At 57.2% G+C, this 15,721-nt stretch overlaps 1 protein-coding gene across 1 annotated transcript; it reads left to right on the forward strand.

The window, feature by feature from the left end:
• The first annotated feature begins 9,791 nt into the window (after positions 1 to 9,791).
• Positions 9,792 to 15,471, forward strand: INHBB (inhibin subunit beta B). The gene is made up of 2 exons (XM_069574445.1): positions 9,792 to 10,313; positions 12,791 to 15,471. The coding sequence occupies exons 1-2, from the start codon at positions 9,863 to 9,865 to the stop codon at positions 13,564 to 13,566; spliced, it is 1,227 nt and encodes a 408-aa protein (XP_069430546.1). The 5' UTR covers positions 9,792 to 9,862; the 3' UTR covers positions 13,567 to 15,471.
• Positions 15,472 to 15,721: the final 250 nt, after the last annotated feature.

The following is a 15,721-nucleotide window of genomic DNA, read 5'->3' on the forward strand; positions in this document are numbered from 1 at the left end:
GTTGTTTCCCTCAGTCTTATTAATCTTATTGGCAAAAGTATCCTGAGACTGGTCATTATCCCTGTATTTGGTGACTTAGTTACACATCTACACACACACCACACCCACACCCCTGCTACTCTAACACACGTGCACCCCAACACACACATCCCAACACACAAAGCACGTATGCCACACACACATATGCCACCATACACCAGTACAAACACTAATACACACACTTGCTACACACACTTTCACACACACATAGACCCATATCCAAGGCGTATATACCTCAACACACACACATACTTTCACCATCCAGCCTTTCGAATTCAGTTCCCGCAATGATGTTTCCCGGCCTACCACCATCCTCTTCCTTCAGCTCCTGGGCTGGGCTTCAGTTTGGGCCTCCACGTCTACCTCTCAGTGTAAGATGTCCCAGGCAATCCTTTCCCCTGGGGACTTGGCCCGAGGGCTGCCCACCAGGCCTCCCATGCACTCTGATTACCTCTACTGCTGGGATTCAGCCATCCTGGGACGAAGTCCCCTTGAAAGTGGGAAAGCTCCCAGGTTTGGAGGCTGACCCCCTGAAAAGACCACCTCCCCCCTCCTCAACCTCAGCCTTGAATTCCAGACCCTGAGGTCTGGATCAGAAGGGACACAGTGCCTTTTTGCATCCACAATTCTCCCTTCCCCTGGGCAGGTTGCTCACTGAGAGACCACCCATCCCCTGGCGCAGGGTGCCCCCAGAGTGCCCTATCCCACCTCCCCCGGGACCCTTCTGTTACACTTGGCCTTCTCGGCTACCCCTGCTCCTGCAGCCCCTCCAGCTTCGTGACACCGCCCTGTCCTGGCTTTTCTTCCGCCTCTCTGACTGCTCTTTGTCTGTTTCTTGTCTTCTTTTTCTTCCTATCTGGGTAGTCACCCCGTTTGAGCCACACGTCTCCTTGCTCTCAGGGCTGCTACGGGAGGGTGCAGTCCTGACATCAACATGACCCCGCTGGGGTCTTTCTGCTCCTTAATCAGGAGACTGCTGTCTGGAAGGCCTCGGCCAGATACTGTCCCCGACCTCTTCCAGGGTCTCTCCAACCCTGGGCTCCCCTCTTCCTTCCATCCTCTGCAGATCCCACAGTGCTGGGGAGGGGAGAGAATGGTGGCAGTGGAGGGGAAGGGGAGGGTGTTGCCCACTCACCTGCTCCCGACATGCTGCTCTCTGGGGGGCTCGGCGCTTGCTGCCACGGGAGGCCTGGCGTCAGAGTGCCACAGCCCTGTGGCTGCCTGGCTGATTGCTCTGCTCCTACCTGGTCCTTTGTATAATGACATTCTGTATGACAGATAAAAAAGTACTTTGGGAAGAAAGGATGGAGGCATAGGGAAGGAATGATGCTGAGCATCCCCGAACCCAGAACACACCCTTGTGGCTGGAAAGGATGTCACCCCACTACATGCAAGATTTTGGGTAAGTGTGTCAGAGTATTTCTATATTGACTGACAAGGGATTCTTGGGGAAGTACTTCCCTGGTGTCCAGTGGTTGAGACTTCACCTTCCAATGCAGGGGGTGTGGGTTTGATTCCTGGTCAGGGAGCTAAAATCCCACATGCCTAGAGGCCAAAAAACCCCAAAAACATAAAACAGAAGCAATATTGCAGCAAATAAAGACTTTAAAAATGGTCCACATCAAAAAATCTTTAAAAAATAGGGTTCTTGGAGAGCTGAGCTTAGGTAAATAACAGTTCGACCACATTCCTTATAGACATCAACAGTCTCATAAGGGATTCTGTATGAATGCTTATTCTTAGCTTCTTCTCATTAGGGAAAGTGAATGTCAGTGGATGAGTGTTTTAGCTCCTGTATCCTTGATGAAAGGCAAGGCACTGGCAGCTTCTTTTTATTTTGAATTAAGCTCCTTGCTCTGTGCTGTAATTTCTGAGTCAGTAGGACATTGCGGGGGTTCCAGGGTCAAACCCTCTAAGGGAGGGGACGCTCAAATGGAAGTTGAATGTTGTATGTGTCTTCATCCTAAAGATGCGGGTTCCTCCCTCCCTCCCTCCCTTCGTCTCCTCTCTCCCTTCCTTCCTCTCTCTCTTTCTTCCTTTCTTTTTCTTTTCCTGTCTCTTTTTTTGGAAGGGTAGAATAGGGCAAATCCTCAAACCCCCAGGGCTTGAGAACAGCTTGCGTGAAACAGCTCTGGGCAGATGGGCCCCGCGAGCAGAGAAAGACTTGAGGACTCTGGCGTTCACCATGGTCCTGCTCCTGGTTTTATTGATGGCGCTAATGCAGACCGACTCTGGGTCCCTTTTACCAGCTCAGAGAACAAGCACATAATAGTTATTTGTCCTTCAATAGGCCAGAACGAAAACACTTCACCCCCTGCACAGTGGGGGCTCCTAATTAGATATAAATACATTTATCCATCAAGCAAAAATCAGAGCCTTTCCTTTTCATTCTTCCTTTTTTTCCTCCAGGATTTCAACTCATAAGCTAATATATGGGGGAAGGGAAGGGGCTAAAAGAGCTGAATGCTCTCAGTCCAAGGAGGGGTGTAAGAAATGCCTCTTTTCTGGGATCAGCAATTGACTAACAGAGGCTCGGGGCCTGGCCTCTGCCAGAGGGAGAGGGCTGAACGTGGAGAGAACTTGACATTAACACAGCTTCAGGAGCCAGCTGGCAGGCCTGGGCTCTGGGGGATGAAGCTGGTAATCGTGCTGGGTCTTTTTCCTTCTTCTGTAACCACAGTGGTTACTCCAAAGAGTTACCTTCATCGGTTAGACAGAGACCATTGTACTGACTATGAGGATTCGGTTAGTGTGTTTTGTAAGGAAGAGGAAACTGCATGGAGCACAGTATCACAACAGCCTCTTTCTGAGCTGCTTTACTGCGGAGCCCCCCAGGGATGGATCCATAAGAATGTGGGGCATACAAGTGCACTGCGGTGTGGAGTGACCTGTGGCAACAGAGGTCCTTAGCTTCACATACATAAATGGATGAACATGTTCATGGGTCTTGTTTAAAAAAGTGAAGAAGATGTCTTGCCTGCACCTGTATATGAGGTTGGAACCTGAGAAATGCTGTCTTGGTTCAGCCATGCATTTTTCATGACTGGTGACTCACTGGATGGATCAGGCACACCTCATCCCTCAAGGAGCAGATACAAAGGTCAGTTCTGACGTTTAAGAATGTCTGAGGATCGAGGAATGACATTTAAGCGGAGTTTGATGCTGGGACCCAAGTGTTCCTGAAGTGGACACAGTTGGGTTTGGAGACCCCAGATAAAGAAACTTTAGAAAGGCTCCCCTTGGCACTTCCCCGGTGGCCCAGTGGTGAAGACTCTGCCTTTCAGTGCATGGGGTATGGGTTTCTTGTGGCCAAAACATAAAACAGAAGCAATAAAGACTTTCAAAATGGTCCACATAAAAAAAAAAATCTTAAAAGAAAAAAAGGAAAAGAAATGCTCCCTTTCCCCGTGTTGGCTGCAAAATAACCAGCTCTTTGGGTTCTGGCCACACACGGGCATCTGGAAGCTGTATGCAGGATCGCTCATGGCAGAAATGGGGTGGGGGAAGCCTCAATTCTTCCTGCTTATCCCCCCACCTGGCACCAGCTGCCCAGGACTTGGGTCCCAAGGAAAAAGTCACACCCCTCTTCCTTCCTGGTGGTGCTCACTGCCTCCCCGATGCCAGTGGGGGGCACTGCCAGCCCCCAATGTTGCCAAGTCTTCCTCAAACACTCCTGCCAAGGGCCACATGCCCATCTGGCTTTGACACCCCTTTCTGGACTGACAAGGCCCCTCCCTGGCCTCGTCCCCATGGATTTGCCCTTGCTCTTCACCTGGACTGCATGTTCTCATCTCTTGGGTTCCCCTCAGCCGATCTTCGCTCTCTCCTGTCCACCTGGACAACGCCTCCTTCTGCTTCAAGTCTCAGCTCAGATCGTGCCTCCTCTGAGCCTCCTGGCAGATGGAGGTGTTCCTTGTCCTGGCTCCTGCTGCACCACAGGTATCAACAAGCTGCCAGAGCCCTCCTGTCTCCCAGGTACACCCAGGGGAGGGGGTGAGCGGGGTCGGGACTTTGATTCTGCGTTGCTAGATCCCCAGCAGCTAGTTCAGTGTGGTTATCGAGTGGATAGGAAGGAATTCTGTGCCAGGGCTAGTTTGTGATGAGCAGTTTGAAGTGGGACACTCACCAAATGCTGTATTTAGCACCTCTATTTTTCCAGAAAAAACCACCAACTTGGACAGCCATCCCTACGGGCCTGCTGTTGAAATAATTCCTGAACATTCAAAACATGTTGAATCCTACTCCTGCATAGCCTCTGGCACCCCTGCCCCCAGTCTTGCTCGGGAGAGAGGGTGGGGGCTCCCTATACTCCCTCAGGCTAGCCCATTCCCAGGAATGGAACCACAAATACAGTGATTTGTGTGGTTCTTGCTAACAGACAGTAGATTTCAGGAGACCGGGTGCTGAGGGAATCAGGTCAAGAGGAATGGCTAGACGGAAGCCCAGCAAGGTGATTCTGTGTTGGAGCTGGTTTAGAAACAGCACAGGGCCATGCAAAGGTGTGACATGGCTGTGTCAGATGCTAGTGCCAGGTGGGAAGCTGGGGAAGTGGCACGCGTGAGGTGGGATGCCCTGTGGATCCACTGGAATTCCTGGGTCTGTGTTTGAACCCCAGGACCACTGGCCAGGTCACACACAGGTGCAGGTGAGCAGGTGCTGAGTTGGGTGCCGGGCATGGATGCTCCGTAGCACAGGTGGAGTTTCAGAGATGACCGGCATCATTTCCAGGCCACAGCAGAAGGGCTTGGGAATGTGGAGGGCTGCTGGGTCTTGGAAGGTGGGCACTGTCCAGTTGCCCTGGTGAGAAATAAGGGGCTGCCTTATTAAAGTAAGCCCCCCATGCCCACTCTCTCATCGAGGACTTTCCTCAGGATGGAAAATGAATGAGGTGGTCTTGGGGCTTCCTGAAAGGGCTCTGTGTTGGTGCCTGGGCTCTTATACAGATCAGCTGGTGGTCCTCTGTCCCTTGTGGTTCCCTGGCTCCATCCTGCTTTGCACCTGGCTCCAGGTTGTCCTGCGCTTGTGCCTGGGGCTGCTGGTGGGCAGGCTGTCCCGTGTGGCCTGGCATGAAGCTCTTGTTCAGATAGCAAGCTGCCCTATGGAGTTATAATGCGTGATGGTGATGTCTGGCAGCTGTGGCTTCTTGACCAGTGGTGAAAAAGTGAACACGGATCCCTGGAACCCAACTCAGACAGAGGCCCCTCTCCATCCCAGGTCTGGAGCACCCATGTTGAGAAGGACTGTGCCCCAACACTCTGTAGGGGCCGTGTGGCCAAGAACTGCATGCTGAGATTCACTTTTATCATTTGCTTTGTCACTTCTGGACATCTTCGTCAGCTCCAGGTTATGCAAAACAAAACAACACGCGATTGTGAGAGCACGTGCTCTGAGCTCCCTGGAGGAAGCCTCTTCATACTCTGAGTGCCTGGATCCATGTTGTCGCCATGTTTCCTCCCGCCTTTACCATTGGGCCTGAGTTCCTTGACGGCGTCAGGGAGCCAGCATTCCAGGACCGGGCGGCCCGGTCCTGCAGCCGGTCTAGAGGGTGTTGGCTGAAGTATTGATGTACATTATTGTATTCAAAACTGACAGGCGCAGTCACATCCCTGGCTCAGACTGTGGGCTGAGGTCACCCTCAATCTAAAGGAGAACAGAGTCCAGTGCTAAATGAGGCTTTGAAGCAACAGGAAAAGGTCCTTGCTCCTCAGTAGGGAATGGGGAGCTCCCCCGCAAAGCACAAGGTGATCTGGAAGAACTCAATTTACACCCTTGGCTCCTGAGGGCTGGGGGATCAGCAGAGGGCGGGATAATCCCAGCTTCTCGAGCAGATGGTTTCTGACTACCGCTTGACCCAGTTCCCTCCCAGCAGATGACTGGCAGCGGGGCTGCAGCTCCTTCGTCAGGGGAGCAAAATGAGGACCCTCCTCTGAACCTCATCTTCTCTCCTCTGACCAGCAGGGACATGGTGGCTTTTGCCTCTTCCCAGCACCAGGGCGATGAGCAGGATGCTGCACCTTCACAAAGGCGTGGAGCCCTCCCCTCTTCCTACAGCTCTACCCAGCTCTGTCCACAATAAGAAGGGTTGCGGGGCTTCCCTGATGGTCCAGTGGTTAAGACTTCACTGCATGGGGCCTGGGTTCAATCCCTGGTCAGGGAACTAAGACCCTGTATGCTGTGGGGTGTGGCCAAAAAATAAATATAAATAAATACATACATAAATAAATGGGCTTTCCTGGTGGCTCAGAAGGTAAAGAATGCCTGCAATGTGTTAGGCCGGGGTTCAATCCCTGGGTGGGGAAGATTTCCTAGAGAAGGGAATTCTTGCCTGGAGAATTCCATGAACAGAGGAGCCTGGTGGGCCCCAGTCCATGGGGCCACAAAGAATTAAACAACTGAGTGACTAACACTTTCACAAAAAAATAAATAAAGGGTTGTAACTGAGAAGGCAAGGAACACTACTGTGAGTTTGTGCTGAGAAGTAGAGGTGTTAAAGCCTTTGCTGGCTTACCGACTTCTTTCAATCCATCAATCAGTCAACCAACCAAACACTGGGTCAATAAGTGCACCTGATTATCTTCCAGGTCTGGCATCACACAGAGGCCTGGTCCTTGTCCTGCAGGAACCTGAGGCCCCTCACAGGAGACAGGTGAACAGGTAAAATCTGGGCACTGATCCGAGGGGCAAAACCAGCAAACAGCTATTCAGGGCACAAGAAGGCCATGGCGGCTTCACCAAGATTGGGCTGGGTCTTGAAGCCTGGGCGTGAGATCCCCATGTAGGTTGGTGGTTGTGGTGATGGGAAGGACCAGTAGACCAGAGCAAGTGTGCCTGGCAGAAGAGGCAAGCAAAATCACAAAATCACAAAGGTGGTTGGGCTGGCTCAGGGCCACTGCGTAGAAGGCGGTGGTACAAGCTGCCCAGGAGGCAGAGGTTACCTCCTCTCTGCTCAGGGTTTCCCAGGCTCTGGGCCAGAGCCAGGGGTGGTAAGCCGAGGGAACAAAGGGCTGTCAGTTTGGGAGTGGCAACGATTCAGGATCTGGAGAAAGCCCTAAGGAACCAAAAAGGTTGCCATTTTGGGGACCGGCATTTCGGGGACCCTGCCTGTCCCCTATTTCGGACTTTCGGTTGATAAAACCCAGAGCAGCCCATTTTTGTACCTTGGGACCGGCCCTGCGCACCTTTGAGTCGATTCCTCGGATCGGGAGGGAGGGGGCGCTCCGCCTCCAGACTTGCGGACCTCGGTGAGGCTGCGGTCCGGCTGAGGCTAAACGCCACAGTGCCCGGCTGGCCTGAGAAGCTTGCGATGAGGGGCCGCGGGTGCTGGGGGGAGCCCTGAGCCTGAGGCCGCGGTCCACCTCGGTTGTCCCGGGCTCCCCGATACGCTAAGAAGCTAAACTCCCTGCAGTTCCGTTGTTATGCGGCGCGTTCACTGTGGGTGGGGGTCTAGGCAGTTGAGACGAGAGCGCAAGGCCGCGTTCCTGCTGCACCCTAGAAGAACCGTCCTGTTGCTCCACATGGTGGTCGGGACGCCAGGGGGGACAGAAGGAACGGACTCCACTTGGGGTTCTGGACGAGGCTGGGATTCTGCTGTTCACTGACAGCGTCTTTCGCTAGTGGCCTAAGAACGGCAGCCTTGGAAGGGTAGTTTCTTGAGTTCTGTGAGGAGCTTGGCCCGGTTGCCTACTTTAGGGCTCCCCACCAGCCAGTGTTTCAATAGTCATTACTGTGCCCGTGTAAGCACGAGGCGGCAGAGACTAGGATGGGAAGGCTCTAGCCACGGTCACTCCGGCAAGGCCGGCCGTAGCGGAGCCTCGACTGGGACCTGGCTTTGTCTGCGGCCAAGATTTGCCAACTAGGGGGGTGGCGGCCGCAGTGGTGCTGAAAGCTTCTCCAGCCTGACAAGCCCAGAGCTCGGGAGGCTCATGGGCCGCGAGGCCGCTTCCGCATGCAGTCGAGCAGCTTCTCCGGGCGCGGCGCCGGCGGAGGCAGCGGCCCCCCAGACCCCTACAGTCTGCGGGGTCCACGTCTCACCCAGTGTGCCGGCGGCCCTGGGCGCTTGGCTCCGGCACTGCAGCCCCGGAGCGACATCCACCGGCGGAGCCAGTCCGCGGCGCCCGCGGCCGCCCCCGCCTTGCCGCGGCCAGCGAGGGAGCACCCCAGGAAGGCCGGGGGCGGCTGCGGCGAGGAGAGGTGCCTCTCCTGGGCGGGGAAGGCGGCGGCAGGGACTAGGACAGGGCCTGCGCGGCCGCCGGGAGGAGACGAGCGCAGGGATCCTGGGTCGGGGAGCCCGTCGGTGCCGCCCGCAGCCCAGCCGGGCGGGGGTCCGGGGCGCCCACGTGGCGAGAAAGTTTCGAGACCGCAGAAGTGGCCCGGTCTTGTGGGGTGGGGAGGGGAGGGAAGCCAGTCGGTTCGCTCCTCCTTCTCGCTAAGGCAGAAGGAAAAGAGCGGAGGGAAGCTGGGGTGGGCGGGGAGCGGGCAGCATCAACCTGAACAGATTCCGCCTCCCCCTCCCCCCGCATCCCCCCCGCAACCCCGGGAAGCAGAGCGGGGAGGCGCGGACAGTCTCCTCCCGCACGGCCAGGGCGAGACTGCCCCCTCCCCCCCCCCTTTTTTTTTCCTGCCAACCTCTATCACAACGCGCTCGCACATACGGAGATTGTGCGGCTTTTTTTTTTTTTTTCACCCTTGGGAGAAAAAACGAGAGTAAAAGAAGAGGGCAAAGAGAAGAACTCCTCCTTGGCGGGATCCGCACTCTGCCGCGGCCGGGCGCGGGGACGCGGCCGCCACCCGCAGCTCTCTCCCGGCCCTGCGGCGTGTGTCGGCGGGAGAGCCAACGAGGGCACCCACGCCGGGGACGCGGCGATACTTTTAGGAGCTCGAACCGACATCGCCGCCGCCGCGCAGGCAGAAGAGACCGGGACGAGGAGGGCCCCGCCGCCGCCTAGCCTGGCGCTCGGAGTCCCGCCGGCCCGCGCAGGCGGGCGGAGGGAGGCAGGCGGCGAGGAGGCGGGCGGAGCAGAGGACCCGCCGGAGCGCGCAGCAGCCGGCCCGCCCGCCCGCCTGCCGGTGGATGCGGCGCCCCGGGAGCCTGGAGACAACTTTGCCTTGTGACGCGCCGCGAGGACTGCAGGGCCCGCGGTCCCAGGCTCCGCGCCGCTTCTGAGCGGGCCCGCGCTCCGCGGCGCTACCGGCACCGCACTCGCGCCGCTGTCCGCCCGCCAACCCGCGGAGAGGACGACCCACCCGTCGCCACCGCCCGCGGCCCTTCCTCGGTGCTAGGCGGCGAGGGCGAGGGCGAGGCGCCCAGGTGCGAGCGCGGGGCCCCGCCGCAGCGCCCGCCGCAGCGCCGCGCCAAGCCGCGCCCGGCTCCGCTCTGGGGGCTCGGGCGCCTTCGCTTCCGTCTCGCCCAAGTTGCGTCGACCGGCCCTTTTGCCACCTTCCCAGCCCGGCCGCCAAGCCGCCGCTGCCGCTGCTTTCGCTTCACCCGAGCGGGGGCAGCGGGGCCCCGACGCGGAGAGGATGGGGGGAAAGCTGCGGATGCCGACGCGCCCCGAGACGCCCGCGCGGCAGTAACCCTCCTGCCCCTGCCTCGCCCAGGGCGCCTCTCCGGCCTCCCGCGGCCCACGGCGCCCCTTCCCCGCCGCGCGGGAACCCCCGCGGCCCGACCGGGCCCCCTCCCCCTGTGAGCCGGCTGCGGCCCTCCCGGCGGGCGGGCGGAGGCCCGGGCGGGGGCGGGGCGGGGCGGCGCGCCGGGAGCCGTGAGCCGCCCTGCGCTCGGCTCGGCTCGCCTCGCGGCGGGCGCCCTCGTCGCCAGCGGCGCACCATGGACGGGCTGCCCGGTCGGGCGCTGGGGGCCGCCTGCCTTGTGATGCTGGCGGTCGGCTGGCTGGGGCCCGGGGTCTGGGGCTCTCCCACGCCCCCGCCGTCGCCCGCCGCGCCGCAGCCGCCCCCGCCGCCGCCCGGAGCCCCCGGCGGCGCGCAGGACACCTGCACGTCGTGCGGCGGTTTCCGGCGGCCGGAGGAGCTGGGCCGGGTAGACGGCGACTTCCTGGAGGCGGTGAAGCGGCACATCTTGAGCCGCCTGCAGATGCGGGGCCGGCCCAACATCACACACGCCGTGCCCAAGGCCGCCATGGTCACGGCCCTGCGCAAGCTGCACGCGGGCAAGGTGCGCGAGGACGGCCGGGTGGAGATCCCGCACCTCGACGGCCACGCCAGCCCGGGCGCAGACGGCCCGGAGCGCGTCTCCGAGATCATCAGCTTCGCCGAGACAGGTGGGTCGGTCCCTCGAGCGGCCCTCGCTACCTCCTCCACCCGCTTTTCTCTTCGCTGACTCTGGCCGCCGCCGCCGCAGCCCGCGCGCCCTGGGGGAAACCCGGACTGCTGGCTCGGCCCGCTCGCCTCCGGCCCTGTGCGCTCCGTCCGGGTTGCGGTCCTCTTCTCGAAGGCAGCAACCCCTTCCTGCACCCCTATCCCCGCCGAGGAGCGCTCTGTCCTCCACCCCTGCTCTCCGAAACGGGCCCCAGCGCCTTTGGGCGCGCGTCCCCCTCCCGGCGGACTATTGCGGCCCTGGCTCCGCGGGCACTCGCTTGGTGATTGCTTAATGTTTTTGTTTCCCACGATCGGAGTGTAGGCTTAGCAGTATAGATGGAGATGTGTGTGCTTGTTGATATCCGTGGGCCGGAGGAGTGTGTGTATGTGTGTGTGACTCTGTGTGTGTGTGTGTATGCCTGCGTGAGAGGCCCCTGGGGCCGCTTCCATCGCCGGGCAGCGTGGGCTTGCCAGGATTGCTGAAGCTTCGCTGGGGAGAGCTAGGCAACCTCTCTTCCGATTGTGTGGGCACCGGAATCGGTGGAAGGCAGGCTTCTCAACAGGTCCCATCATTTACGCAGAGAAAGGCTGCAGCTCAGAGGGCAGCCCCGTGCCTCTCGGCTTGCTTGGGAGCTGAGGCAGCTCCCTGGCTTTAGAGCCAGCAGAGTTCCTAGTTAACAAAGGGTCGGAGTCCTTTCTGGAATGTTCCTCCGGCCCTATATTGCAAATTTTTTTAACCACTGTCTGAATATAAAAATCAAGAGAGGAAAAACATCTTTCGAACTTTAAAAGAAGGAGAAAAATGTGCTCGCGCTGAAATGCTGCAAGTGCTTTCGGCTCTGCTGTCCTTTTCAGGACTTGAATGAGCCAGGCTGGCTTTTGTGCCTGGAGCTCAGCCCCATTTGTGCAGGGGGACTGCCGAGAAGGTCGCAGGGGGAAGCTCGGGTTTGGGCAGGGCAGGGTGGGCAGGGAGCCTTGCGGGGGAGAGTTGGTGGCAGTTGTGTCCCCAGGCTGCGAATGCCTCCCCCCAACCCCCAAGGCAGCGGGCAGACTGTGCAGGTGCCGCCTGGGGATGAAAAGGGATGAAAAGTTTTGCATGGCCGGGTGTGGAGAAAAGCAGAGACAATCAGGGCTGGTTTGTGCTTAGAAAGAAATGCACTGCCGTTTTAGCTGTCCGACAGAGTCAAGGGAATCTGGACATGCAATTAGAGAGCTTGGATTAAAAGGTGCTTTGGGGCCCAGAGCAGAAATGTGATTCTGGAAGGTCGAGGAGGCCTTTTGGTCCCGGTGGCACAAAATGACAGCAGGGGCTGTTATATTTCTGGTCGGTTCCACGGAGCCAGCTCTTTGACTTATAAATAACAGATTCAGGTCACAGGCAGCTCGTCCAAGACCAGCTTTTAAGGCTGCACTTTCCCCCATTTCAAAGTCAGATGTCAGTGTTATTAGAGGAGCCAGGCGAGGCCTGAGGAGGGGGCTGGGAAGGGGGCAGTGGTAGGAGGTTTGATAAAACCATAGGAGGCCACACAGTTGGCTTATTTGTTCTTCCCGGAGGAAAAAAAAAAAAAAAGTAGGGATCGTCAGAGAGCAGGGTCACTGAAATGTAGGATGAGAGAGGATTCCTCTCTCAGTTGGCATGGCCTCTCTTCTTGTTGAGCTGAATTATTGAGACAACTAATAAACCAATTCTCCTTATCGATGGAGACTTCAAATGTGCCATTCACGGGGAGTCAGTGTCTCATGAAAGGGGTAGACTTCAAGTTTCAAGACTGCGTGCCCTGTCCCTTGGAAGTACTCAGAAGCAAAGGCTGCACTTTGCAGCCTGCAGAGCACACGTTCCTGTGTCAGAAATCTGAGCAGAGCTGGCTTGTTTGCAGTGGAGGTTCCACTGGGGGTTGGATCAGATCATGCTTAGGTAAACACTGGAAAGAGGCTGTAGGTGGCTCAGCTGGATTTTGCAATGCCCTAAGTTAACCAAAAAAAAAAAAAAAAAGAAAGAAAGAAAAGAAAAGAAAGAACCCAAACTCTGCTAAAACAACCCACCCCAAATCCTTAGTGAGATCCTGGTTTTGTTTTTCAGATTTCACAGATACCCATAACAACTTGTTAAGATCTTGGCCTCCTGACAGATTCCTCCGTTGAGCTTTGAGGCCTGACAGCCTGTCTCCAGGGAACCCTGGCCTGGGAGAGGTGAGGCCAGTTTTCTAGGCCCGGACCCTCCGGCCCCAACCTGGTCCCAGCTTCAAGATAGGAAACAATTTTCCCTGCCTCTCCCAGGTTACCGTTGGAGGCTGCGGCCCCAGGAGTGGTATTTCTGGTCAGGACGGTCCTCCAGCTGCTCGGCCAGGGCCCGGTCCAGCGATATGCGGCAGAATGCGTTTTCTGCAGTGCCTAGTGTTCTCCTTGATCTAACTTGGCCTGCTCTCTTGCTTCTCCGCAGATGGCCTGGCCTCCTCCCGGGTCCGCCTGTACTTTTTCATCTCCAACGAAGGCAACCAGAACCTGTTTGTAGTGCAGGCCAGCCTGTGGCTCTACCTGAAGCTGCTGCCCTACGTCCTGGAGAAGGGCGGCCGGCGGAAGGTGCGGGTAAAGGTGTACTTCCAGGAGCAGGGCCCTGGCGACCGCTGGGCCGCGGTGGAGAAGCGCGTGGACCTCAAGCGCAGCGGCTGGCACACCTTCCCACTCACCGAACCCATCCAGGCCCTGTTCTCACGCGGCGAGCGGCGTCTCAGCCTGGACGTGCAGTGCGACGGCTGCCGGGAGCTGGCCGTGGTGCCGGTGTTCGTGGACCCGGGCGAGGAGTCGCACCGGCCCTTCGTGGTGGTGCAGGCGCGGCTGGGCGACAGCAGGCACCGCATCCGCAAGCGGGGCCTGGAGTGCGACGGGAGGACCAGCCTGTGCTGCCGGCAGCAGTTCTTCATCGACTTCCGCCTCATCGGCTGGAACGACTGGATCATTGCGCCCACCGGCTACTACGGGAACTACTGCGAGGGCAGCTGCCCTGCCTACCTGGCCGGGGTGCCGGGCTCGGCCTCCTCCTTCCACACGGCCGTGGTAAACCAGTACCGCATGCGGGGGCTGAACCCGGGCACCGTGAACTCCTGCTGCATCCCCACCAAGCTGAGCACCATGTCCATGCTCTACTTCGACGACGAGTACAACATCGTCAAGCGGGACGTGCCCAATATGATCGTGGAGGAGTGCGGCTGCGCATGAGGGCGCGGCTCCATCGGGGCATGGGGACCAGGGTGTGGCAAGTGGAGCGCGGTGATGCCCGGGAGGTGCCCGGGGCCGGCCTGAGATCTTTTCCTGCTTCCTCATCCAGCGGTCTGTCAAAAACAGAGGGAGAACCCTCCACGGACACGAAGGACTGGACAATGCACACGTAGACGCGCACAGCCAGACGCATCCTGCCACCCACATGGCAGCCTCTGGGATCCCAGCAAGTGTATGCGGTGATAAATAGCAGCTCAGCCACAAATGCCTGTCACTCGGAGAGAATGGGGTGAGCAGCCACCGTTCCCCCACGCCCCCGCCCCCCCCCCCCCAGCTGGCCTGGCCACTCTGAATCGCGCCTTCCGAGCACACAGAAAGCACAAAGACAAGAGACACAGAGGGAGAGAGAGCGAGCGAACCCGGAGCTTGGAGAGGAGCAGCAGTTGGGGGGTGGGGAGCAGGCAGCCTGCAGAGGGCCGCGTGTCCCGCTTTGCCCGTTCAAGGCCGCCGGGGTCCCTACATCTCTTGGCTGCAACATGTGGGCTTGCTCCCCTGGCCTGGGATCCTTCCTGCTGCGGCGAGCCGGGCAGCCTGTCCTATCCCATCCTTGGAGAAGGAGGCCCAACTAGGCTACCACCTGCCAGAGACCGGAGACCATGGAGCTGTGGTAGTGACCATTTGACTGTCGCTTGGGGCCCTGGTGTGACTTCTATGTGTGTGTGTGTTTTGGGGGTGGGGAGGGAGGGAGAGGAGAAGGGTCTTAATTTGATGCTTTAACTGATCACTAGCAGTTGAATGGTCATTCATTCCGGTTGTATAATTGAAAAGGGACTTTTCTACCAGGTCTGACCTTTTAAGTTAAAATCTGAACTGTTCCAAGTGGAACAAAAAAAGTTGCAATCTGTGCCCTTCCCTGGGGAGATTCCTCTAGGACTGGTTAGGGAGGGGTGGAAATGACTCTTAGGCAAGGGGAGGGTGAGCTCTTAGAAGGAGGGAATGGTGGGGTGAAGGCATTCTGGAGATGCTCAGGGGGTGGGGTTGCCCCTTCTGCAGGGGTTGAGGGAGGGGAGCAGTTGACCGGGTCTGGGGAAGAGGGAGAGGCTTTCAGCTGCTTTGCAAAAGTGGCCCATGTAGGCTCTGGCCACCAGGGCCAGCCACGGATGTGGCCCCTACCTGCTCGCCTGCCCTACTCCTAGCACTTGCACACCCGCCTGAACGCACATGATACAACCCTTGCCCTCCCGCGTGTATCCAGAAGTGGCCCTTGGCAGAGCATTGAGCTCACCCCAGAGGTCCAAGTGCCATGTGAACTATGCAATTTAAAGGGTTGACCCACACTAGATGTAACTGGACTCGTACGACTCTTTTTATATTTTTTTATACTTGAAATGAAATCCTTTGCTTCTTTTTTAAGCGAATGATTGCTTTTAATGTTTGCACTGATTTAGTTGCATGATTAGTCAGAAACTGCCATTTGAAAAAAGAAGTTATTTTTATAGCAGTGAAAAAAAATACAGTTAAATGTATTATACATAATTTTGGAACCAAAGAGGCCAACAGATCGGTTTTAATTTTTATTAGATGGTGAGGCCATCTTTATGAGGTGGACGTTCTGAACAATCCCTTGAGTGGCCTGCCAGCGTTTCAGGGTATACATGGATTTTGTTTATTCAGTTTGATGTGTCTTTTCTATCCTTACACACCCAGAAGCTAGAGTAAAAACGACAATGGTAGAATGCAGGTGTGTATCCTTAACCCCCCATCTTTATGTTTATTTAATAAAGCTCCCCTTAGGTTCTGTTTCATAATAATTTAAAACCAAACAATTTTTTCCCATAGACTTGCTGTTAAAGTATTTTACATTTGTGTACAGTTGAAGAAAATAAAAGATGGAGTGCCACGGGCTTCCTGCCTTGTGTGATATCTGGGGTGGTGGGCTCCAGGCTGGAGGGGGCAGCTTGGGGGAGGGCAAGTCCAGGTGTCCGACTTTGAAGCCAGTGCCTCCCTGGGCCGCACCCGGCACTCTTTTGAGTCCTTGCCACAAGCTCGGATGTCAGGCAGAGTCTAGGAAAAATGGCAGGAGATCAAAATGAAGGACAATTAGCAAATTCATGAATTACACATTTGTTTACCCTTCTAGTCCCAAGGCTAATTA

The sequence above is a fragment of the Ovis canadensis genome, chromosome 2 (genome assembly GCF_042477335.2).
Source record: "Ovis canadensis isolate MfBH-ARS-UI-01 breed Bighorn chromosome 2, ARS-UI_OviCan_v2, whole genome shotgun sequence".
In the NCBI taxonomy this organism is placed as follows: domain Eukaryota; kingdom Metazoa; phylum Chordata; class Mammalia; order Artiodactyla; family Bovidae; genus Ovis; species Ovis canadensis.